The 24,849-nt window shown below is 35.1% G+C and overlaps 2 protein-coding genes across 2 annotated transcripts; both read left to right on the forward strand.

The window, feature by feature from the left end:
- The first annotated feature begins 3,287 nt into the window (after positions 1–3,287).
- Positions 3,288–11,658, forward strand: LOC149405093 (uncharacterized). The gene is made up of 10 exons (XM_089604812.1): positions 3,288–3,599; positions 3,699–3,764; positions 4,171–4,351; positions 4,460–4,656; positions 5,240–5,290; positions 5,395–5,486; positions 5,558–5,625; positions 5,841–5,929; positions 10,837–10,941; positions 11,360–11,658. Exons 1-10 carry the CDS (start codon positions 3,366–3,368, stop codon positions 11,495–11,497), a joined length of 1,221 nt encoding a protein of 406 aa, XP_089460938.1. The 5' UTR covers positions 3,288–3,365; the 3' UTR covers positions 11,498–11,658.
- A 2,671-nt stretch (positions 11,659–14,329) lies between these two features.
- LOC149405094 (Homeodomain-like superfamily protein) lies at positions 14,330–17,152 on the forward strand. Its single transcript, XM_089605081.1, has 6 exons — positions 14,330–14,646; positions 14,751–14,827; positions 14,921–14,984; positions 15,081–15,174; positions 16,050–16,122; positions 16,646–17,152. The coding sequence occupies exons 1-6, from the start codon at positions 14,517–14,519 to the stop codon at positions 17,036–17,038; spliced, it is 831 nt and encodes a 276-aa protein (XP_089461207.1). The 5' UTR covers positions 14,330–14,516; the 3' UTR covers positions 17,039–17,152.
- The last annotated feature ends 7,697 nt before the right edge of the window (positions 17,153–24,849 follow it).

A 24,849-nucleotide genomic window follows, 5' to 3' on the forward strand; every position in this document is an offset into this window, starting at 1 on the left:
TCATGTTGTTACATTAATTAGCGATTTAATGATGACAAAATACTTATAGAATTGTAGAATATAATTTCGGATTGTATTGAGCATTGTTACAATTATTTTATGGAAGCATCACAGCTTTTGTTGTAACAATTATGGCTCATTCACTTTTGGGCATTTCTATTCTGAATTGAAGCAGAATTCCAATGTGAATTGATGAGATAATAGGTTAGTGCTCTTAATCCGACTTCAAGAATCGTTTTGACCTAATTTTCTCTATAAATAGGCTACGTAAGCCACCTAAACTATAAGAATCGTAAATTAGCCAACTTTTGGTAAATACTTTATAAATAACCAACTTGCATACGTGACAATCTATTAATTAACTACCTATTTTTTACATGTTTGACTGAGTTAAATAAGTCTTTTACTAACCTGTTAATAAGTTCACTTGACTATTTACAAGAAATTAACCAAAAGTAGGTTATATCCAAATTCATCATAACCGTGTGATTATATAACTTAATAATCCAAAAAAATAGATGTTTAGAGGCCCAAAATATTAATTAGTGCATATATTTGTATCACCTCGAATAACATATAGTCCTTTTTTGTGTCTTCGTATTTGCTACTACGATAGAGCAAGAGTATATGGATATGAAAAAAAAAAAACGTAAACAAATTACAGTACTTAAGCTGAGGGAGAGGGTAAAAACTATTTCAGAAATAAAAATATGGGTCCCACAACTCTAGTTGATGAAAAATTGTTTCTCTTGATGTATAAAAAAATGTTCTTGTCAATAGTGTGCATAGACACGTCACAACAACAGAGATGAAAGATAAAATAAATAAAGAAAAAGCTAAAAAAAGAAGCCAATGAAAAAAATTGTTCGCCTCTAGCAAAGTTTGCCCTACCGTTACCGTTATCATACCTGGACTTCAATTTTGAAGCTAAACTGCTTATCGGAGGGGAAACCGAAGGGTATTCAGACAAAAAAAAGAAATCGATACCGGTAAGAAACCGCTTACCGTAGAGAAAACCGACAAAAAAGTAGGAAACCGATGGGTATTCAGATAAATATTTTGCAAAAATAAACATACTTTTCTTATTTCAAACTTCATAGTTCATACAACGAATACATTATATCAATTCACCATCACAAATCATCATATGTATCATCAAATCATCATATTCAACTCAAGAACATGATTAATCATCATTAAACATCATAAGCATCATATTCATTTCAAGAACATATACTCAAGAACATAATATTAATCATCAAATCATCATCTACAACATAAAAAACTCAGATTCAGATTAAAAATCAACATTTTAATTCGGAGTAAACCTAAAAATACATAGAAAACTATACAAAACAACCAATAAACTCATGTTCATTGCTTAAACCCTTGAAATAAGGGATTAAAGTAAAAAATGATCAAAAAATGAAAAATCCAAAAATTTGAGGAACCCTCGAAACTTACCTAGAGAAAACCAAGGAAAGTTGACAAAAAAGCTTGCGACGAAGGAAAACCCCCCAAAAGCACCAAAAAGTACCGGAAACCACCGGAAAGCACCGGAAAGCGTCGATAAATTGGAACGAAAACGGTAAATGTTGAACCGGTACCGATACTCGTGGGTAAGGCAGTTTTTCGGCCGGTTTCCGGTCGGTTTCCCCGAAAAGTCAATCCTTGATCTCTAGTAATATTCGACTTTATACTATAGTATATAGAATGTATAACTCTAATTACATTAAGGACAAAACTAAATATATATTATTTCAAATCTCAAAATAATAATTTTAATAGTAGTCTAAATGAAAAGATAAATAAAAGAGTTAATGGCGGCAAAAATACTCAAAGTTTTACTCTAGATACACTTAACTACTCATTTTTTTTTTTTTTTGGCGGGTAAAATACCTAATGTTAGTTTTTAGTTCCAACGTTACTACCTAGTTTAAATGAACGGTCCAGATTTAACAATTTATTTTTATTCTATAATAATAAAAATATTAAAAATTAAACAAAATTAAGAAAAAAAACATCATCTCTCTCATCTGAATTCCACACTTCTGTCTTCTACTTCATTTTACTCCCAAGAAAATAAATAAATAAAATTAAAACGCATACTCAAACAAAACCAAAAAAATTTCCAGAGAAACAAACAGCCACAACCACATAGAGGAGGCCGTACAGGTAACATTCTTTCTCATCGGAGCTAAACGCTTGTTTCAATTTGGCGAAGAATTTTTGCTTCGTTGGAGCGCCGTGGAGCGCCGTCGAGGAGACTTTTCTTTGGCCGAGAATTCTGAGGTGGTGGAGGTTTGGTCACGGTTGGGGAAAATCGCGGCGGGGAAGGGTGATTCAAAAATTACGTCCAATACTCTGCTATGTTTTTTTTGGTGTTGGAGGTTAGGTCACAGTGGGGAAAATGCTTAGCCTTGAAAACATCCGGCTGATTCTCAGGCAAAAAACCGTTGCGGAGAACCTTGAATGTCAACTATTGGGACTCCTCGCCAATGGCGACTTTGGATCAGACCTCTGACTGAACCTTGAAGCAGAAATTGTCGAGGCGTACCTCATTCCGATCTTGACAAAATATCTGGTGGTGGTGGATTCCTAGGGCTCGGGATGCTTGCGGTGCTTTGTGACACGCCTATGGCCGGTACTCGCGCTTCTTCCTTTTCTTCAGCCGAGTTGTCGTTTCTCTCTGTATGGTTGCTTCTTTAATTTTTTTTAAATGATTTAATTTTTTTTCCTGATGTTTGTTATTCATTAAACATTTATTTTAATATCACATGATCATAGGATTACGACACGTGTACTTCCGTCATAGATAATGGTCAAAGTAGTAACGGTGGAACTAGAAACTAATATTATGTATCTATTGTAAAACTTTGAGTATTTTTGTCGCCATTAACTCCAAATAAAATAATAATTTCATTCCAATGAGTCAAACTAATATTAGGTATTTTTCCCATTGAAAAAAAAATAGGTATTTAAGTGTATCTATTGTAAAACTTTGAGTATTTTTGTCGACATTAAGTCTAAATAAAATAATAATTTCACTCCAATGAGTCAATGACAACACATAACTGATAGTACCTTTAATTATTATTTTACATCAAGGACAAACTAAATATATATTATTTCAAATCTTAAAATAATAATTTTAATAGTAGTCTACTCTAAATGAAAAGATAAATAAAATAATAATTTCATTCCAATGAGTCAATGACAACACATAACTGATAGTACCTTTAATTATTATTTTATATTTATAAAAAAAACGGATAACTCCGGGGCTAAAACCCTAAACCCTTTTCTGATTGAAAGGAATAAGTCTGCATAATTATTCAGACAAGAGAGAGAGAGAGAGAGTAGAAATGGCTTCTGCGATGTTCCTAGTCCGAAGAACATCACAAAGCCATCTGCGTCACCAACTTTCCCGCGATCCTCGCACACTCTCTGGCTTCCTTAGACCCTTTCGTTTTCATCGTCAGTCCCACGAAGCTGTCTGTCTCTGTTCCAGTCCCATCAGAAGGACCTTTTCAACGAACATCCTCGTCGACGATCGAGTCTCAGCCACTGTTATCACCGGTTTTCTCGGCTCTGGAAAGGTTCTCTCTTTTTCCTTCATTCATTAACTACTTATTAGTTGTTTTACTCAGGACACCATTTCGTAGTGGATTAATAATTTTTTTTAAATTTATTTGCAGACCACTCTGCTTAATCATATTCTGACCTCTCAGCATGGCAAGAGGATTGCAGTGATCGAAAATGAGGTTTGGGTTCTATTTCTTTTTATTTTCTTCAGGTTGTCATTATGCAAAAGAATCGGACGAATTTGGTGTCCCATTTTTCATGCGTCAAAATGAAATTTTGGGAGAAACAATAGATTGAACTAAATCGAGTTTAAAATATTCTTTGTATATATAATTATTGTATTCTCGAGTATAAAATTCATTTGGGGATATGTAATTTCATCCCCTAAAGTCATGAGTTACTCATCTAATTATCGATTAGCGTTGACATGTGATTTCATAATACTTAACATGGTACATGAACCCTCAAAGCTCATACGAACACTGGTCCGAAATGATCGAGTTTGGCCAAGAACGAATGAGACCAAAAGAGCCACCGCTCTTGGATTTCTCTTTCACTGTTTTGGCAATTTTTTTCCCGGTGTAGTTTGGCGAGGTAGATATCGACGGGTCTTTGGTGGCAAGCCATTCGACTTCGAACGAAGAAATCGTGATGGTCAACAATGGCTGTCTCTGCTGCACCGCGCACGGAGATCTAGTCAAGATGCTTCTGGAGCTGGTCAAGAAAAAGCGAGACAAGTTCGACCACATCGTCATCGAAACCACAGGTTACTTGATATACAGGACAATCTAATGTTCTCTCTAAGAGACAATGTCAGAGTCATAAATTTTAACAAGGTGACTTTTTTTTTTTTTTTTTTTTTTTTTTTTTGCAGGGCTTGCAAAGCCGTCGCCGGTGATCGAAACTCTCTGCTCCGACGAGACGGTGTCACGCTACGTGAAACTGGACGGGGTCGTCACTTTGGTCGATTCCAAACACGCGACGCAACACTTGGACGAAGTGAAGCCGAGATTCGTCGTCAACGAGGCTGTGGAGCAGATCGCTTACGCCGACCGTATCATATTGAACAAGGTTATAGTTAGGGTCTTTTTGCCAAATAGCCAATTGAAACAAGTTGATTTTGCAAAATAACCAATGTGTGTCTAAAATTAGTGAAATAGTCTAAATGTGCAAGTATCAGATTTTAATTTTTTTTAGCCTATGATTAAATTTTTTGAAAGTGATATATTGCTTATATAAATCGCAAAAATTTCATGTCATAGCGTAAAAAAAATAAATTTGGACAACATAATTTTGGCTATTTTTCGAAACATTTAGTGAAATAGTGAAACATTTTGGCTATAATCAATGCTTGTCTAAAATTAGTAAAATAGTCTAAATGTGCAAGTATCAGATTTTTTTTTTTTTTTTATCTTATGATTAAATATTTTGAAAGTGATAAATTGCATATATAAATCGTCAAAAATTTCATGTCATAGTGTCAAAAAAAATTTGGACAACATAATTTTGGCTATTTTTCTAAACATTTAGTTTCAAATGGCTATTTTGTATAATTTTCCGTTAGAATAATGATCTTACTCGATAAGATTGATTACGAAATGCGATAAAAATAAACTGATGAGTTTTTATTTTTATTTTTTTATTGGACGGGCAGATCGATCTTGTGAACGAGGGTCAGTTGGAGGTGTTGACCAAGAGAATCAAGGTTGTGATGATGACTTTGTTTCATGCATTGCGATGTGATATATAACTCCATGAGATTTTAGAGTATTTATATATTCTAATATGCCTATTGATGTTTGATGGTAGAATATCAATGGCATGGCACAACTCAAGCGAGCCAAGTTTGGATCGGTTGATATGGACTTTGTTCTCGGCGTCGGGGGTTATGACCTTGACCGGTAATTTGTGGTGTTTTGTTTTTATTTTTATTTTTATTTTATTTTTTATTTACTGTCCAATATTTTTACAGGATTGATTCTCAAGTTCAGATAGACAGTCACTCCTCACCAGCAACAGATCATCATAAAACTGGGAAAGGTCTTTTTTTTTACCCTCATTTCTTGCTCAAATGAATAGTGCAGATTCAGAAATGTAATTTGAAATTTTTATCATTGTTTTATTTTTAGTTATAGAGAGAAATTTCCTTTCCTTCGAAAATGCCATAAACCAATTCTAATAAGCAACTTGATTCCAAATCTTGCAAATTTTTGAGTTTCTTGACATGTAACTTTAACTTGCCTTTGACATCTCAGATTGCCACAATCATCATCACGATCACGTACACGATTCTGCCGTCAAGAGTGTTAGTATTGTTAATGAAGGAACCCTTGATCTCGATGAGGTAATTTATATTTTATTGAGCGAGCATAGCAAGCATAGGCGAGAGTTTTAGTTTACGTGACTTGCAAGTCATGTTATTATTTCTTTTCTAACAATGCAGTAAACAAAACGTGCGTTTTGTTTACACCGCGAGCTCTTTTCTATCTTCCTTTCTTAAGCCTACGTGGCACCTACGTGGCTTTTGTTTTGTTCTATATATTGCTTCTTTTACTGTATTTCTTTTAGTTGAATACAATTCAATAAAACAGTGTTCACCGAGTTTTGATTTCTCTGAAACGAATCTCTCTTTCTCCGATCTCAAGAACTCGTGCCCTAGAATCAAGAATCTATTATGGTATCAGAACAGATCTTCCGCTGATTTTCCTCTCTTCTCTTCTTCTCGAAGTAGCGATCTCTGCTTCTCACTCTGCCATGGAAAAGATTATAGATCAACTCGAAGTCGTGAACGCAGCATCAAGAGCTCTCTTCAACGATCCGATGAGTCCGTACTTCGTTCATCGCAGCGAGAATCCAGGAGCTGTGATTGTCTCTCAGCTGCTCGACGGAGAAAACTACGCATCTTGGAGCAGGTCGATGCTAATGGCACTTTCGGTGAAGAACAAATTGGGATTCATTGATGGATCGATCGTCAAACCGCCAGAGGAGGAGATCGCGACTCTCACTGCGTGGAAAAGAAGCAACATCGTCGTCGTCGGCTGGATCATCAACACCGTCGCGAAAGAAATCGCAGCGAGCATCCAATTTGGAGATTCTGCCCATACTGTTTGGAAAGAACTCGCAGAGCGATATCAACAACGCAATGGACCTAGAATCTTTCAGACTTTACGCGATCTGGTGAATCTCTCGCAGGATCAGAGGTCAATTGCGAATAATTACACGAGAGTCAAAGCGCTTTGGGAGGAGTTTCAAAGCTTCAAACCAGCTTGCTCGTGCGGAGACTGCAAATGTGGAGCGGCTAAGCGAATGACATAATTCAATGACAATGTCTATGTCATGATCTTCCTGATGGGCCTCAGCGACACCTACGCCAACACAAAGAGTCAAGTCTTGCTCATGGATCCGATCCCTATCATCACCAAGGTGTTCTTGCTCATCACTCAAGAAGAGCAACAGAGGACAATGGGAATGGAAGCAACGCGATCTGAAGGAGTCAACACAATGGTGTTGGTGGCCAAAGAAGACTCAACAAACAAGAAGACTTCAAAGAAGGATCGACCTTACTGCACTCACTGCAAAATCTTGGGTCACACGGTGGATAAGTGCTACAAGATTCACGGATTTCCACCAGGCCACACTCCTAAATACAAGATCCAGGCAAATTTGACACAAGCTGGAGGAGATCAACAGCCAGGAAGAGTGGTCAGCCTCACACCAACTCAGCTACACCAACTGATCGATGAATTGTCCAACAAACTCGTGGCAACGACCAACAACACGACTGAAGTCAACCTCACCATGAGTGAAACAGGTTATAGTTGCTTCGTTGAAACCTTGAAGTCTATAAACAATCTCAATGGAGATTGGATTCTAGATTCAGGTGCTTCGAAGTACATATGTAACCAAAGCTCACTTTTCTTGCAACTCAAGAGAATATCCAATGCGACAGTGACACTCCCAAACCACACAACCATACCAGTCAATTTCTTTGGTGATATCAAGATAAATTCTTATTACATGATGTTCTTTTTGTTCCTAACTTCAAATTCAATTTGATGTCGATACATGCCTTAACATCATTGCCAAATATTGAGGTCAACTTCAAGGGTTCTGGTTTTGTGATACAGGATATCCAGAATGAGAAGATGATTGGGAAGGGTAGAAAGATAGAAGGCCTATACGTGCTGGAGAATGAAGCTAAATTCTCACCTTGGACTCGTGTCAACCAAGTCTTAGCAGCCACCTGGCATAGCAGATTAGGCAATCCATCTACTGCCAAACTCAATCACCTCAGAGAAGTTCTCCATCTCCAATCTCTTCATAATGCTAGTCCTTGTTGTATTTTCCCCCTTGCTAAGCAGCGCAGACTTATCTTTCCTAATTCATCTAGTCTATCTGCATCAGTTCTTGATCTCATACATTGTGACGTATGGGGACCCTTTCACACTGTTTCTCAATGCAATAATAGATATTTTCTGACTCTTGTTGATGATCATAGTCGATATACTTGGTTGTTCCTTATGAGACAAAAGTCTGATGTGCACTTCATTATTCCAAAATTTTGCAATATGGTTGAAAATCAATTGTCCACTACTATCAAGTGTTTTAGGTCGGATAATGCAAAAGAGCTGATCTTTTCAGAATTCTTTGGTAAGAAGGGTATTGTACAACAATACTCTTGCGTTGAAACACCACAACAAAACTCTGTGGTTGAACGCAAACACCAGCACATTTTGAATGTTGCTAGGGCCTTATTCTTCAATCTCACTTACCTATCAAATTCTGGAGTGATTGTGTTGTTACAGCTGTGTATTTGATCAATAGAATTCCTACTGAAGTTCTATCAAACAAGACTCCCTATGAAGTCTTGCATAACAAGCCAGCCAACTACAATCACCTCAGGACCTTTGGATGCCTGGCTTTTGCATCAACTCTCAAGGCAAACCGTGATAAATTTCAACCAAGGGCTCGCAAGTGCGCCTTCATTGGGTACCCACATGGAGTAAAATGATATAAGCTCTTAGACTTACACGGCCAAGAGGTGTTTTTGTCTAGAGATGTAGTTTTTCATGAGCATCTTTTCCCTCTTGCAAGTCTAACCAATCCTGCTCAACCCTCTAATCCTTTCCCAAATGTTGTCCTACCCAATATCCATTCATATGATGATCCAACAACTTCACCACATCATGTCTCACCATATCACCTTGAACAACCCACATCTGAAAGCCCAACCTCACTACAAAGCCCAACATCCACACCTCAACCTGACCAAACTGACTCAAGACAACCACAACAACCCATCAAAAAATCAACTAGACCACGAAGATCACCAAGTTACCTACAAGATTACCATTGTGACCTAGCACAAGATACCGCTGACATCAAATATACCTCTCCCCACCTTTTATTCAAAGTGGTTGGATATGACTCTTTATCTGCCTCTCACAGGGCTTTTGTCCTCAATGTTTCCTCTGAATATGAGCCTACTTATTATCACCAGACAGTCAAACATATTCATTGGCAACAGGCTATGACTGAAGAGCTTGATGCCATGGCAGCCAATCACACATGGTCTATTGTTCATTTGCCACCTGGAAAGAAGGCAATTGGTTGCAGATGGTTGTACAAAAACAAGTACAATTCTGATGGGGTTTTGGCCAGAAGAAAGGCCAGGTTAGTAGCCAAAGGCTATAACCAAAGAGAAAGTTTGGACTATCTTGACACTTTCTCCCATGTTGCCAAACTTGTTACTGTCAAGTTACTTCTTGCACTTGCTTCATCACAGCATTGGCATTTGTCTCAACTTGACATTAACAACGCTTTTCTGAATGGTGATTTGTATGAGGAAGTATATATGGATATTCCTATGGGGTGTGCAAAACAGGTTGATAGTTCTAATTCCAAGATGGTGTGTAAGCTACACAAGTCCATCTATGGGCTCAAGGCAATGGAACATTAAGTTCACTGAAGTCCTGCTAAGTTTTGGTTTCACTCAGTCTAAGTCTGATTTCAAGAAACAAGACTGGAATCCATGTGTCTCAGCGCCAGTACACACTCAACATGTTGGCTGACTATGGATTCTTGGTGTGCAAAGCAGCTAAAACGCCCATGGATCATCATCTCTCCTTGAAAGTGGTTGATGGCGAGCCCATTCCCGATTCTACACTTAATCGAAGTCTAGTGGGAAGGCTGCTTTACTTGACGATCACACGTCCAGACATCATGTTTTCCGTGCATCAGTTGAGTCAATTTGTGTCCTCACCTTGTCAAGGACATCTCACAGCTGCTCACCATCTACTCCGACATCTCAAGGCTCAACCGGGTCTGGGGCTTCTTTACCTCTCTGAGCCTAGCCTTCAACTGCGTGCCTTCTCAGATGCAGACTGGGCGACGTGTGGAGACACTAGGCGATCCTTCACAGGATATTGTGTCTTCATCGGAGACTCTTTAATATCGTGGAAGGCAAAGAAACAGACCACGGTGTCTCGCTCCTCTGTCGAAGCAGAATATCGAGCGCTTGGGGTTGTCACATCAGAAATTATGTGGCTTCAACAAATGCCAAAGGATTTTGCTATCGTCACAACACAACCAGCTTCTCTGTTCTGCGACAACCAAGCAGCAATCCACATTGCCAACAATCCGGTCTTTCACGAGCTCAACAAACACCTCCAGATTGACTGCCACTTTGTCCGGAGCATCTTCGCGCATGGGTCTTCAAGGTGCTTCCGATTCAGTCTGCACTTCAATTGGCAGACATGTTCACAAAGCCTTTAGCTTCACCAGGTCTACGGTCACTCATGTCCAAGATGTCGTTGAAGAATATCTTCCTTCAATCTTGAGGGGGCGTATTGAGCGAGCATAGCAAGCATAGACGAGAGTTTTAGTTTACGTGACTTGCAAGTCATGTTATTATTTCTTTTCTAACAATGCAGTGCGTTTTGTTTACACCGCTAGCTCTTTTCTTTCTTCCTTTCTTAAGCCTACATGGCACCTATGTGGCTTTTGTTTTGTTCTAAATATTACTTATTTTACTGTATTTCTTTTAGTTGAATACAATTCAATAAAACAATGTTCTACCGAGTTTTGATTTCTCTGAAACGAATCTCTCTCTTTCTCCGATCTCAGGAACTCGTGCCCTAGATTCAAGAATCTATTATATTTTTTAGAAAATTTATATCCTTTTATTTATGTATTTGTTTTGTTTTCACATTTAAAATATAAAATTAATCAACTCGTTTAATGTGGAAATAGGTCGATGATTGGCTCGAGAGACTTGTCGAAGAAAAAGGCGAGGACTTGTACAGAATGAAGGGCGTCTTATCAGTCGGAGGATCAGATCAGCGCTACGTTTTTCAGGTTCTCATAATTTTATATTTTCAGGTTCTCATAAATTGTGTTAGTTTAGTCAATTTTTTTTTTACAAAAACTAGATAGCCAACCTTTTATAATTTTTTTGTAAATAGTCACCTCAACTTATTTACGGCACTCAAAAAGAAAAAAAATACCCAAAAACATTTTCGCCTATTTTGGGTTTTTTTTTTGTCTTTTTGAGTGCCGTAAATAAGTTGGCTATTATACAAAACGCTATAAGTCAAATGACTATATAGTTAAAAGACCCGAAGTTAAATAATTTTTGTCACTATGATACGGTTTATAAAATAATTTTAGTTTTAAATGGCTATTTTGTATAAATTTTTTCTTCTTATTATTGGTACGAGGCCTTTGGTTAGTGTCTTGGTTGTGTTTGTTTATTTACGCTTCGGATTTTGTTTAGGGAGTACATTCAATGCTAGACGGTTGCCCGGGAAGTACTTGGAAACCGGAGGAGAAGAGGATAAACAAGATTGTGTTCATAGGAAAGAATTTGGATGAAACTGCTTTGAGAAAAGGTTTCAAAGGTTGTTTACTTTGATGAGTTTTTCCACATTTTAACCCAATCTAATAATACTCATTCCTCCACTAATTAGCTTCCTTTGAATTAGTTTGGCATACATAAAAAGCTGTAGAATTTTGTAGCTTCTTGTTGAATTTTGGAGAATTATTTCTTTATAAAAAAAAATACCTCTATTTTTTTTTCAATTACAAGAAAATGCAAGTTACAAATCTACAATTACTATTGAACCATACAAAATATAACGCATTACAGATATTATTGTGAGAACCCCGAAAATTGTTCAATGGGGCAATTCTTGACACTTTACCCGTCTTAACTTGATTCTCTTTGGACTTAATAATTAATGTCTAAGATAGACTCTTGGTCGATAATGTCAGTGCATTTTGATGGATTTAACCAAGACACCCTCTTCGTAAATAAACTTTTGTATATTCAAAATCAATTATTTTATGATGCTATAATTAACAAAACTCATAAAAGATGTATGCTAAAGAAGAAGTTGTTTGAAATAATACATCTTCAATTAAAATTAGAATATAACTATATAAATACTAAAAAAGGCCTTTTTAAAATAAAATAAAATAAATTATTATAGTAAATTAAGTTAACTAAAGTTAATCAAAATTAGTTTCGACCAAACTTCATCTTTTAAAGTTTCATGTTTGCATTTGAACATTTTTCCTAAAGAAATTAATTAATTGTTGTAGTAATTAAATTAACTATCATATATAATTAAATTAACAAAAGTTAAATTATTTTCTTAATTATTTATATACATCGATGTAAGTATGTAACCATACACATGAATCTAAAATCATGTTCAAAATATCGACGATATATCCACGATATCAAGGAAAAATGGAAAGTTCAGTAAAAAAATTACAATAACAGCTTTTTATTCCCAAAATATCATTTTTTTATAAAATAATTATTACAACATCCAAAACAGAAAAGTTATTCCTGAAATACCTATTTTTATAGCTCGAAACAGACCCAAAATTTAAACTCGAGTTCTTGGGAGGATGAAGACCAATTTTGGTTATTAAAATTCATAGAATCACATAGGTTTATATGGAGTGATTTCTTTAAATTTTTTAATTTCACAATAAAGGTGAAATTTTATTTGTTAGCTAAATAACATCAAAGATTTTTTATTTTATTTTTTATTTTTACATTCCATTATTTCAAGTTAAAATAAAGTGTTTCAAAATTCAAATAGCCATCAACAATTCTTTTAGCTCGATGGAAACAAAAAGTTTTTCCTAAGGATTCTATTAAATAGAAATAGAAAATTCAAATAAATGTTATATTTTCATTCATTAAGTATATTTAAAGATATAAATATATAGATATGTTATATGTATATATATATCTATTTAAAATATAATTGTTATATGTATCATTAAATTATATATACATAATATCTATTTTATAGGATTTATGTCGATATATCCGTCGGTAGTCAATATATAATTAAAATATCATCGATATCATCGGTAGTCTGTATTGAAATTGTTATAAGATATCTGTCGATACTCGATATATCAGTAAAATCAAAACTTCGGTATAGGTATCGATATTTTAATCTTTATTCTAAATAGATAATAGAAAAAGTATACAAAACAACAATTGAAACTAATTGATTAGAAAAATAGCTATAGTTTCACGTTTTCAGCTAAACAGCCAAAATTATGTTGTCAACCTTTTTTTTTTTTTTTTTTTGACAATTTACATAAATAATTGATCATTTAACAAAAAAAAAATTAAACACAAGGTTAAAAAATTATTGAAACTTAATAATTATACATTTTGACTCTTTTACTAATTTTAAATAAATTTGGACTATTTTACAAATTTATTAATTTTACTCGAGTATTATAAAATGTGGGATAAAAGTTTGTGTATTAAAAGATTAGTCCATTATATATATAACCATATTTACAGTTTCACATTGCTATATACTCAATGTTTCATAAATGTTAACTAAATAACCACATTAATATATTTACACCCGTAAATTGGCGTAAATGTCCAACCATTTTATTTCAATAAAAAGTCAATTAAGAAATACTATGTCATTTTATGACTTTTTACTTAAGATTTACGAAATGTTAGCTATATAATAATTTCAAACATTTTAGTCCGTAATTTTGTTAAAAGATTCGGTTACATAATCATATTAATACAAACTATTCTTTTCTTCTTATCATCATGAACATTTTGCAACTCCATATAGAAAACATAAATAAATACAACTAATTATAAAAGAAGAAAGAAAAAGTAAAAAAAAAAAAAAAAAAAAAAAAAAATCATGATGATTGGTCGGAGGAAGTTAGTTGGACCCACTCAACCCGACGACCCCACTATTGGCTTTTTCTCTGTTCTTCAGAGAATGTGAGAGAGAAGAGAGGAATATTCGGGTGTGGTCGCCCCCAATCGGAACATCGTGGACCCCACCCACCTCCCAAAGTCCCACCTTTCGCCACATGCACTCGCATACACACGATTCGCCTCTCTTTTCTCGGCCACCACGTGACCCCTCGAATATTCCTCTTTCCCATGTCCGCCGGCGAATAATCCACGCTGGCATCAACGTGTCAACCCGCCGCTCCATCTCAACCGTCCGAACTTCCGAAAGTCAAACAATCCAACGGTCATGCAATCTTGGCTCTTCTTGTCAGCCTCAGATTCCTCGCCGAGGTTTCCTCAACATGTTCTTTGCTACTACAAAAACAAATTAAATACAAGTCAAAATCACCAATCAAGCTAAAAAAGCAATATTAATTTAAAAAAAAAATTAATTATTATTTTTCTTTTTAATTCACGTATGTGACATATTATTCTGGCTTAGCTTCTTTGTATTTTCACGTCAATATTCCTCTGGACCTTTTTTTTTTTCCTTTGTGAAAAGAAGAATCTAATCCCAATTTGGGTTGCTTAAGAAAGAGCTTTCGTTTTGTCTGTTTTTCTTGTTGTTGCCATTTAAAAAGAGTGAAGGTTTGGGTTGGTTTTTACAGCAAAAGAAACGAAAAGAAAAATGGAGAGGAATTTTGTTGGGTATGAAAATGGGATTGTTATGACGAGAGACCCAAAACCAAGGCTTCGGTGGACTTCTGATCTTCATGACCGCTTTGTGGATGCTGTTACTAAGCTTGGTGGACCTGAAAGTTCGTCTTTTTTTTTTCTTTTTTTTAATCATATGGTGTTATGAGATTTTTTTTCATATTTAATTTATATTTTGTTTGAATTAATGGTCGTTTTTATTTTCCAGAAGCAACACCAAAGTCTGTGTTGAGACAAATGGGACTGAAGGGTTTGACACTCTACCATTTGAAAAGTCATTTGCAGGTTTGTTTGTTTGTTTGTTTTTTTTTTTTTTTTCTTTTTCTTTAATAAGGGGTCCAGTTTATTTTATTTTAATTTTTACTTTTTTCGCCGCAGAAATATAGGCTAGGACAGCATGGCCGGAAGCAAAATTCTGGAGAGCAAAGCAGGGAAAATAGTGGTGAGAAATATTTTTTTGTCCAGTCTAATTAAATCAAGGGTTGAAGTAGTATTAAATATTAATCCTATTAATTTGATCATCAAACTGGTATTTCAGGGTGTTCTTATGTACAATTCGGAAATAATCACTCAGGAACAAATATTACTACGACTACAAGCGCCACTTCATCCAGGATTGATAAAGAGCAACGGTAGGCTTGTTTTTTCTAATTATGCTACAAAATAGTAGTTTATCTTAGAAAGTTTTAATTTTTTTTGGTGTAATAACCAACCCAAACCTTCATTTTGTTAGGCGATATAGTTTATCTTGTTCCACAATAATCATTTTCAAATATCCGAACTTTTATAGTATCGGCAATATGGCATAACAATCCTTCGTCGCCCGGCGATTTTCCACGGATATATAGGGATATAACGATATATCGCCGATATTGCATAAAATTTGCACAGACCATTCTGACGATTTTTTTACAAAATATAGCCGATATTTTGCTATTTAATACTGTATAATATCGCATATTTTAGAAAAAGGGCGATATATCGCGATATTTTGTGGATATTTTATAAAACGATAACGTTTATTGATGATATTTTACCGAGGTATAAAAAAAAAACGAGATATCTGCGATATATAGGGATACATCGCCGATATATTGATCCTTGGTTCAAATAATACTATTATCATTGATTCGGAGAAAAATACTAGAACGTTACATTAACTACACTTTTAATTGAAATATTATTTTTTCAAATCTGAAAATAATAGCCTAACTAGTATTTAATTACTTAATAATATAATTCTTGTAGTATCTACTTTAATAATTAGGTACATCTTTGTTGTACATTTTTTTTCTTTTATCAGTACATTGGAATCTAAATTATATAGCTCTATTTTATGAGAAGTTTTATAATATCTTGGAAGGGAATTTTAAAAATATTTAAATGTTTTCATTTTATAAATCAAAGCGTAAACATATTTACCCGTAGAGTGCTTTTTTCTTCTTTTTTCTTATGGATCATTAATTGAAATAATTCGATGGGACTAATCAGTTGTATATCTATACAGAGGTGAAATCCCAATTGCAGAAGCACTGAGACAACAACTTGAAGTACAGAAAATATTACAAGAGCAACTTGAGGTAGGTTTAGATTGTGTCAATTTTAACCAGTTTAAATGAGGTCAAAAGAAAATTAAAATAAATTCATACCTAAAACTATGACCGTTAAATTTTTTTTTTTCAGACTAAAATCCATTAATTGCTTCTAATTATAAAATTATAACAAAGTTTGTCAACAAAAACAATTGTTTAACATGTCAATAATAAACAGAGTTGTTTGTTGACAAGTTTGTCAATCAATAGTTATAATTTTAGAATTAAAAACAATTAAAATTATTGACATAAATGTCCCCGAACTACAACACTTGTAACTACGTGCCACTCGTAATAAAAATACGCTGTAGGACTATAATGGCACAAAAAACGATGTTGAGATCGATTTTATATTACAGGGGCACGTTGTTACAAATGCTGCAATACGAGGGAAATTTATGTAATTAGTTCAAATAATTAGTAGATTTAGGTGAAAAAAAAAGTTTTAAAATAATCATAATTTGGTATAATCCCAAGAAAATTTGATAAAAACAAAATTTTCCCATCACAGGTTCAAAGGAAACTGCAAATGAGAATAGAAGCCCAAGGGAAATACTTGCAAGCAATATTAGAGAAGGCCCAAAAGAGCCTCTCTCTTGACATGAATGGGCCTGGAAATATAGAGGTGGCAAAAGCCCAACTGACAGACTTCAATTTGGCACTCGCAAGCTTGATGGAGAACATGAATGAGGTGGATCAAAAGGGAGGTATTGTTGAAAGTCATTATGCTAAACAAACTGATCTATGCTTCAAGATTTACCAAGATCAAGGGGACAGAGGCGAGGCTGAAGATAGTAAGCTCAAGGAAACCATAGACTTTGACTTAAATGCCAAAGGTGGGTTTGATTTTGTGAGTGCAAATGGGCTTCAATTGGAGCCCAAGATGCTTTCTTATGGGAGATGACAAGATTTTTTGGGACACAATTATTTTCTTGCTTATATTTGCTTCTTATTTTCCCCCCTTATTTATAAAAGAGAAATTGCCCCATTTGCCACCAATTTCATAATATTTTCTCATTTTCCACCAAAAGACTAATTTGACCCAAAATGCCTGTCAAACAATGTTGACATCTAATAGTGAAGGGCAAAAATAGATGTTAACATTGTTGACACAGATGGTGTTATTTGGGTCAAATTAGTCTTTTGGTGGAAAGTGAAAAAATGTTATAAAATTGGTGGCAAATTGAGTAATTTCTCTTTATAAAAAGGCAAATACTGATATCGTGAATTGGTGGGAGTAATAGTTTGATTTTTTCCCCCTTATGCATTCACTTCCCTTACTTTAGATTTCGGACAGTGTAACTCTTAAATAAAATAATAGTTCATATAACTTTTTGGAATCTTAAAACAAATTAAAAGATGGGTTAATTAGTTCAGTAGCTCAATAGTCCACTTCCTTAAAAAATAGTTAAAATTTCATTTATTAAAAAAAAAATAGTCTGCCAAGCCGAAATAAATTATATTAACTGTTTTAGTTAATTTAATTTACTTCGGTCAAATAGATTATTTTTTTAATAATAAAAAAAAATTAGGGAATTGATTAGTTACAACAAATTCCAATTAAAAGATTAATGTCATCGGGCTGGTTCGGTTCAACACGATCATGCGATCATCAAAAATCAAACCAGCATGAAAATTTTGCGGTTTGGATTGATAACAATCCGTACTTCTTCAAATTTTAAAGGGACGGTTTAAAAAATAATATACATGAATATCGGGTTGTTTGGTTTGGCGATTTTTATGAACACCCTATAAAATTATAAATATTGTAGATAAAAATTTTATTTTTCCAAGCAAACATGAGTATTTGGGAGAGCACTGACAAAATTCAATCTTCCTAAACTCTTAGATTTCTGAAATTCTTTTCGTTCCAGCTTTGGGCAAGCAAGATAGAAAATATTATTCCAGTTCCATATGTCTCTTAGGGCCCAACATGATTTTTTTTTTTTATCTCATTGGATTAAAGATCCGTTTCATAGAATCGCATTCTAAAAAATGATTATTCTTAAACTATGACCTCCATATTATTTTTAAACCAAAATCCAATACGTCTAAATTAATTCAAATTTATGACTTCCTTATAGTTGTTAATACAAAAATACTTTCAATGAAATATATTATTTTTCATTTTTATTTACTTTGATTTATTTACTTAATATATTATGAAAACAACATACAAACTGTATGTACACGGCTGAGAAGAAGAAAAAGCTCTCTCTCTCTCTCTCTCTCTCTCTCTCTCTCTCTCTCTCTCGTGTGGCTGAGTATATTTTTATGTTTTTAGTTACTGAATGCTCACAGAAGCAAGCTTTGTTCTCATTTTTGTTCACTTTAGGGTTTAGTGGTTTTCATTAAAAAGTTTTTTCTTCTTCTAGCGCATTTTTGTTCACTTCATGTGATCTATGAAGTTCAAAAAAATGAATGAACGATTCTGGAAAACCTGATAAAATCTAGAAAAACTTTATGGAAAATTTGTGAAATTGTTGAAGATTCATTGACATCTTTGTCTTTTTATTGACATCGATGTCAATAAATCTTCAAAACATTATGAGAAATTCTTTGAAGACTTATTGACATGTCAATAAAAAGACAAAGATGTCAAAAAATCTTCAAACAAATTTTCCAGATATTTCAAACGAGTTTTTTCCCGGTTTTTCCTGATTTCCCAACAAAAAAAGAATTTCGTAATGTCGCAATGTCAATAAATCATATAGATTATTGACTACCATGTGAATAAATTAGACAAATTATTGACAACAATATCAATAAATCAGACAGATTAATGTCGACAATGTCAATAAATCAGACAGACGACCCTGGAATCTCTAAAATCATAACCACCTAAAAAAATTTGTCAAAGCAATGTCAAGCAAGCAATCACAACATCTAAGGTTTGAGTTTGAATTTTGGGTTTTTTTTTTTCATTTTAGTTGAACTGAGGAGATCACGAAGGAGCTCATCGTCGGCGGATTTCCTGCGGCGAGACCGTGCTTCCTCGCACCGGCCATCGGGTTTAGATTTGAATGTGTTTTTGAGTTTTTTGTTAAATTAGTTGTAGAATATGAAATTTTAATGTATAATTAGTTAATTTTTAACATGAATATTATCATTATTTTGATTTGCACTTTGTATTGAACTATGTCAATAAGTTTGTGTTAGATTTTTGTTGACTTATTGTTGTAGACTTTTTCCAATTTTATCCTATGTTATGTATGAATTTTTTTAAATATTTTTTCACTACATTCTCTCGGTAAGTACGGTATTTGACGATATTCCTCGACGGTAGCGGTATTCTCAACAGTGCAGTTTTACTTTTTCTTTTATGAATTCCACGGTACTCATCTGGCTTACGTTCGGATACTAGTAAAATTTAAGTCCTCGAACGGCAACGGTAACGGTATTACGATCATGTTACGGTGCTTCTAACGATGAAGATCACGTAATATTTTTAGAGAATTTTTTAATCTATTAATGGGAGAATTAATTATTGTATTGTTTTCCATATATTTATTTTATTTTTGTTAATTAATTTATATTTGATAACCCTTCATTTTAATGAATGGTATGTTTGTCTGATCAAGTGTGTTAATGTGGTTTAGTGACTATCTCGCAAAATAAATCAAATATTGGCTATTTTGACCAATGTTTTAAATGCTGGCGAAAATCGGTGGAAATTGGCGGCGGCGCTGCTGCCGGCGCAAAAACGGCCGACGAAAACGCATTTTGTCGTTTCTCCGTTATATGTCGCCGTAAATTCCTCGAAACGACATGTCGTTCGGCTTATAAGACGCCGGTCATTTTCGTTTCATTTAAAGAGTAAAAACACATTGTAATCGACGACATCCGTGGAAAATAGAGAGAAACGGCGTGGCTCGGAGACCACGTAGAACTCGTCGAATTTCGGCGGCGACCGGTGACTTCGTTTCGCTTTCGACACGGCGCAATGTATTTTTGACAATATTTCGGCGACAAACGTGGATTTTCGGAGACATTCAAGGTGACTGTGGAGAAAGGTTGGAGACCACACGTAATAATTGCAGATGAATCACTCAAGAAGAAGAAGATAAGATATAAAACCCTAATATGATTGGGCTGCAACTTAGTGTATTGGCTAATGTTTTTAATGCATAAAAATGACCCATTAACAAAAAAAAAAGTCCACAAAGCTTGTGATCTAAATAATAAACATTGATATTGTACTACACACGTACGTCCATTACTGGAAACATTTCTCTTGCATTTTATTGAGTGATTTACCGCAGTCCAAGGATAGACAATAAATAGATACCATTTCCCAATTTGATTTTATTTTTATTTTTATAAGAATATTAGTATTATTGTTGATAAGTTTCTCAATTAATAATATATATATATATATATATATATATATATATATATATATATATATATACACTTTACTCAAGTATGAACTAATGTCTATATAGTGTATATTATGTATATATATATATATCATTCTATATATTTTATAAGGTTAAAATTGGAAGGTACATATGTATATGTATTTTTTTAAATATTATTCAACATTATTTCCGTTCGGTTTTCCATCGGCATGTCGATTTTCCATCGAAAACGGAATTTAAAAACGGCATTTCAGTTTCCCTTTTCCACATTTTTTCCGTTCGATTTTCCGTCGGCGTGTCGATTTTCCGTAATTCAGGAGACTCGAAACGGCATTGAAAACGACATTTCAAACCTTGATTTTGACAAATTTATGTTTCTGATTGACTAGTCTTTTTAACTCTATTAGTAGAATGATATGTAGCACCCAAATCGTCGGACTAGATTACTAGTGGTAGAGGCATGGCCACTCGCCAAGCTCAGAGAGAAGAATTATCAACTATATTTCGGTAGTGGTAGAAGCATAGACAATGGCTCGATATTCAGCCTCAGTTGACAAGTAAGCAATCATGTATTGTTTGGTGGAGCTTTAAGCGATAGAATTAGACCCAAGAAAACTGATATATGTTCCAGTTGATGTGCTAGCATCCGGGTTGCCACTCCAAACCGCATATCAGAAATCATTAAGACTTTGTTTGAAATCTGGAAAACAGAAAAGAAAAATAAAAATAAAAAGGAAAATAAAAGGCTAGTTGGTAATTCCACACCACCTCCAAAGTGAAAGTCTTGAGTTCAATCTCCGTTAGCAGCGAAGCTGCCTTAACAAAAAAAAAAAAAAAAAAAAAGGAAAATAAAAATATGAGGGAAAACAAGAGGGGAGATCAAAATTTTAGGTTGTGTTTAAATGTTATGGAAAATAGGAGAGAAAATTGAGGAGAAAGTAAGATACACACAAACGTGGTCTCCACATAGACAAATTTGAAATGATTCCCATTTGTCATCAAATTTTTCCGGGAATATGGAATCGCCACTTTAGTTATACACTTTCTCAATCACTTTTCCTCCCACTTTCCTTTCCATCCTATTTTCCTTATGTAAACAGAGAAGATTAGAGAGGAAACTATTGGGAGTGTTTGGTTACCCTCTTGAAAAGAGTTTTTGACTTTTCAAACTAAAAAAATAGAAACATAAAACCAAAAAGCTGTTTGGTCAGGTATTTGACGATTGTTTTTTTAAAAAATTTTGGAGTTGTTTTTTAAATGTAACAAAGAAAACCAAAAACTGATTAAAGTTGTTTTTTTTTACTTTTCAACTCTCTTTTTCTATTTCTCTCTCCCTCTTGCTCGACATCTCTCTTCTTCCTCAACATCAACAAAAAGGAAAAAAAACAAAGAATGGTCTCAAACAACCGTCTTCCCAGCAGAGAGAGAGTAAGAGAGAGAAAGAGACGGTGAGAGTGAAGAGCAAGGAAGCTTGTGGTTGTTCGGTGAGTCTCCGTCATCTTTCCTTTTCCTCTCTTCTTCTTCGTCCGCCTATTTTCTTTTTCTTCATGGTCTCGGTTAAACCTGGCCTAGCGGTATTAACCGCTAGTCCCGTCCCGGCTAAAGCCCGGACTCCCGTTAATTGGCCAAACGGGAGTCCCGTCCCGTTAAGTAATGGGACGGGACGGGAGTTTGCCTAACGGGAATTCGGGACCCTGTTAGGCATAAAAAAATTTAAAAAAAATAAAAAATTCGGTTTTAAATGAATTTAAATAATTAAATAGAGGGATGTAATTGAAAGGAATTTAAATTAAGTGGGTAGAAATGAAGATTTAAATGAAGTTCAATAATTATATACAAGGACTTAATTGAAAAGATTTTGAAATAAATGGGTAGAAAAAATAATTAAAAAAATGTGAAATTAAAAATGGGCCTCCTAAAAAACCTCACCGACCCCTAAAAAGGTGCGACGGCGAGGAAAAAGAGCACCCCTTTCCTCGTTAATTATTTGAAAATTTATCCCGGACAAGGGCCGGGATATCCCTTAGTTATACAAGTTAGTCTAACCATTTATGTTTACATTTGCGAAATCAACTTCAAAATCGTCAAGAATATCGAAGCACATGAATGCTTCTTGTGCTCGATTTCTATGTTGAATCCAATCCTTACCGCACGTCAATGCTTCGACCATCTCCGGTTTCAAGCTACATCTTCTATCGTCGATGATGCGGCCCGTGCTACTAAAAGCCGCCTCAGATGACACGGTTGAAACAGGGATGGTGAGGATGTCTTGTGCCATAGATGACAAGACCGGGAACCTCCTCACATTCTATCTCCACCAAACCAAGAGGTCGATGGCTTCGTCATCCGTCCTGACCCAATCGTTCCGATCGTACTCTTGGATCTCCGGATGGGACCGTGCGTCGGTTGCGCTCGACCTCGTCTGACTTGTCCCAGCTTCTTGTTGTTGAGGTGATGGGCTGTACGCGGGCGCGTTGACGAAGACATTCGTGTATTGGTATCTTCTCGAATACTGCGTCTGTGATTGAGATGGTTGTGCTCGGTATTGCGGTAGGAGTTTCGCCTCGTATACCTTGAAAAGATCAAAAAAAGCTTCCACGATCCTCGAGAGATCAAGTGCAATGTAATCTTGGTCCACAAAATGGTTTCTAATGTACTTCAGAAATTTTTTTAAACCACCAATTTTACATCGGACGTCTAGAATGGCTCCAAAACCGTATAATAATGGAACCTTTCTAGCCCCCCAATATTTTAAAAACTTGGTTGTCATTGCTTGAATATCATCTTGAAAAATTGTTTCGTTTTTATATTTATCAAGATACACAGCAATTGCGGTCATAGTATGAAGACCGAGAAAAGAAGTAGGAGTGTAAACAGCAGAGAGATAACAAGTTTCTTTGTAAAAAATGTCGAGAAAAGAAACAAATGATTCAGCCATCCTAATATCATATTCGGATATAGCGTTTTCGCCATGTTCGCTGTTAATGTAAGAAACAATAACATTGATGTAATGCTCGGATAAGAAGTTGGTCAACATGAGAAAGGTAGAATTCTACCTAATTTTGTTATCTAGGTGAAATGTGCGTTCTTGGAGACCGTTTAGTCTAAGGCGTCTCTTAAGCTCATCTACTCTAGAGGTTGAACTATTTATCCAACTAATGTAATTCCTAATCTTGTTGATCGAAGGGTCATAACTACGGCTCCGGCTTGAACTATGAGGTTTATGATATGGGTAGCACAACGTTGATGCAAAAGGGTATCGTCAACGTTAAGTTTCTCCTTTAACTCCCTAATCATGGCGTTGTTGCTTGTGGCATTATCTAAGGTTATAGATATAATCCTATTGCTCAAACCCCACTCACCTATAACACTAACTATGATGTCTAAGATGTTTTCACCAGTGTGAGAACCTTCTATCCTCCTAAAGGCAATGATACGTTTGTTTAGGTTCCAATCGTCGTCTATATTGTGCACTACAACGCTCATGAAATCCATCTTAGATTGACCAGTCCATATATCCGAGGTTAAGGCAAAAATATATCTACCAGATGATATTGTGTCTTTCATTTGTTCCTTTTCTCCTAAAAACCATTTTAGGATATCGGATCTCAAGGCTTTCCTAGACATAATTTGAACGTTTGGAATTATTGTACTCATGAATCTAACGAAGCCTTGAGATTCGATATGACTAAAAGATTGATCGGTGGATACAAAATATTCTACTAAATCACGTCTAAAGCTTACAGGATTGATGTTACTTACCTGGGTTGACGAGACTCCAGATTGATTCCCCTGGCAGTGCCTATGATGACTCCACAATAGCGACGTCCCGACTCTTGTGTTGTGAGCGCTGAAGATTTTGCCAGAACTGTGACATTTTCCGGCTTTTTCGCCGTTCGCAATCACCTCTTCATAGAAGGTCCACACAACGGACCTAGCACGACGTCGTGGTTGTTGTTGTTGTTGAGGTGGTTATTGTTGTTGTTGAGCACCTTCATGTTGTTGTTGTTGTTGTTGTTGTTGTTGTTCTTGTCGTGCTCGTCATTGTCGTCGTTGTCGGATCTCCTCTTGTTGTTCACGTTGTCGAGGTCGTGGAACTTGAGTTCGAGGTTGAGGTGGTGGTGGTGGTGGTGGTAGGTCTTGTTCTTCTTCCTCCTCCTCCTCCTCCTCCTCCTCCTCCTCTTCTTCATTTGGATTTTGGGTTTCATCGCCATCTTCTTCTTCATTTGGATTTTGGGATTCAAACACATGTTGCTCGAATTGTTGAAATTCTTGAAAAGCCACGTCGGATGGCGGAATTTGAGCTTGATAGGCTTGCTCGGGATTTCGGTGAATTCCGAATGGTTGAAAGTAG

The sequence above is a fragment of the Urtica dioica genome, chromosome 2, assembly GCF_054948205.1.
Source record: "Urtica dioica subsp. dioica isolate 48M chromosome 2, U.dioica_male_clone48M_v1_H2, whole genome shotgun sequence".
Taxonomy (NCBI): Eukaryota; Viridiplantae; Streptophyta; class Magnoliopsida; order Rosales; family Urticaceae; genus Urtica; species Urtica dioica.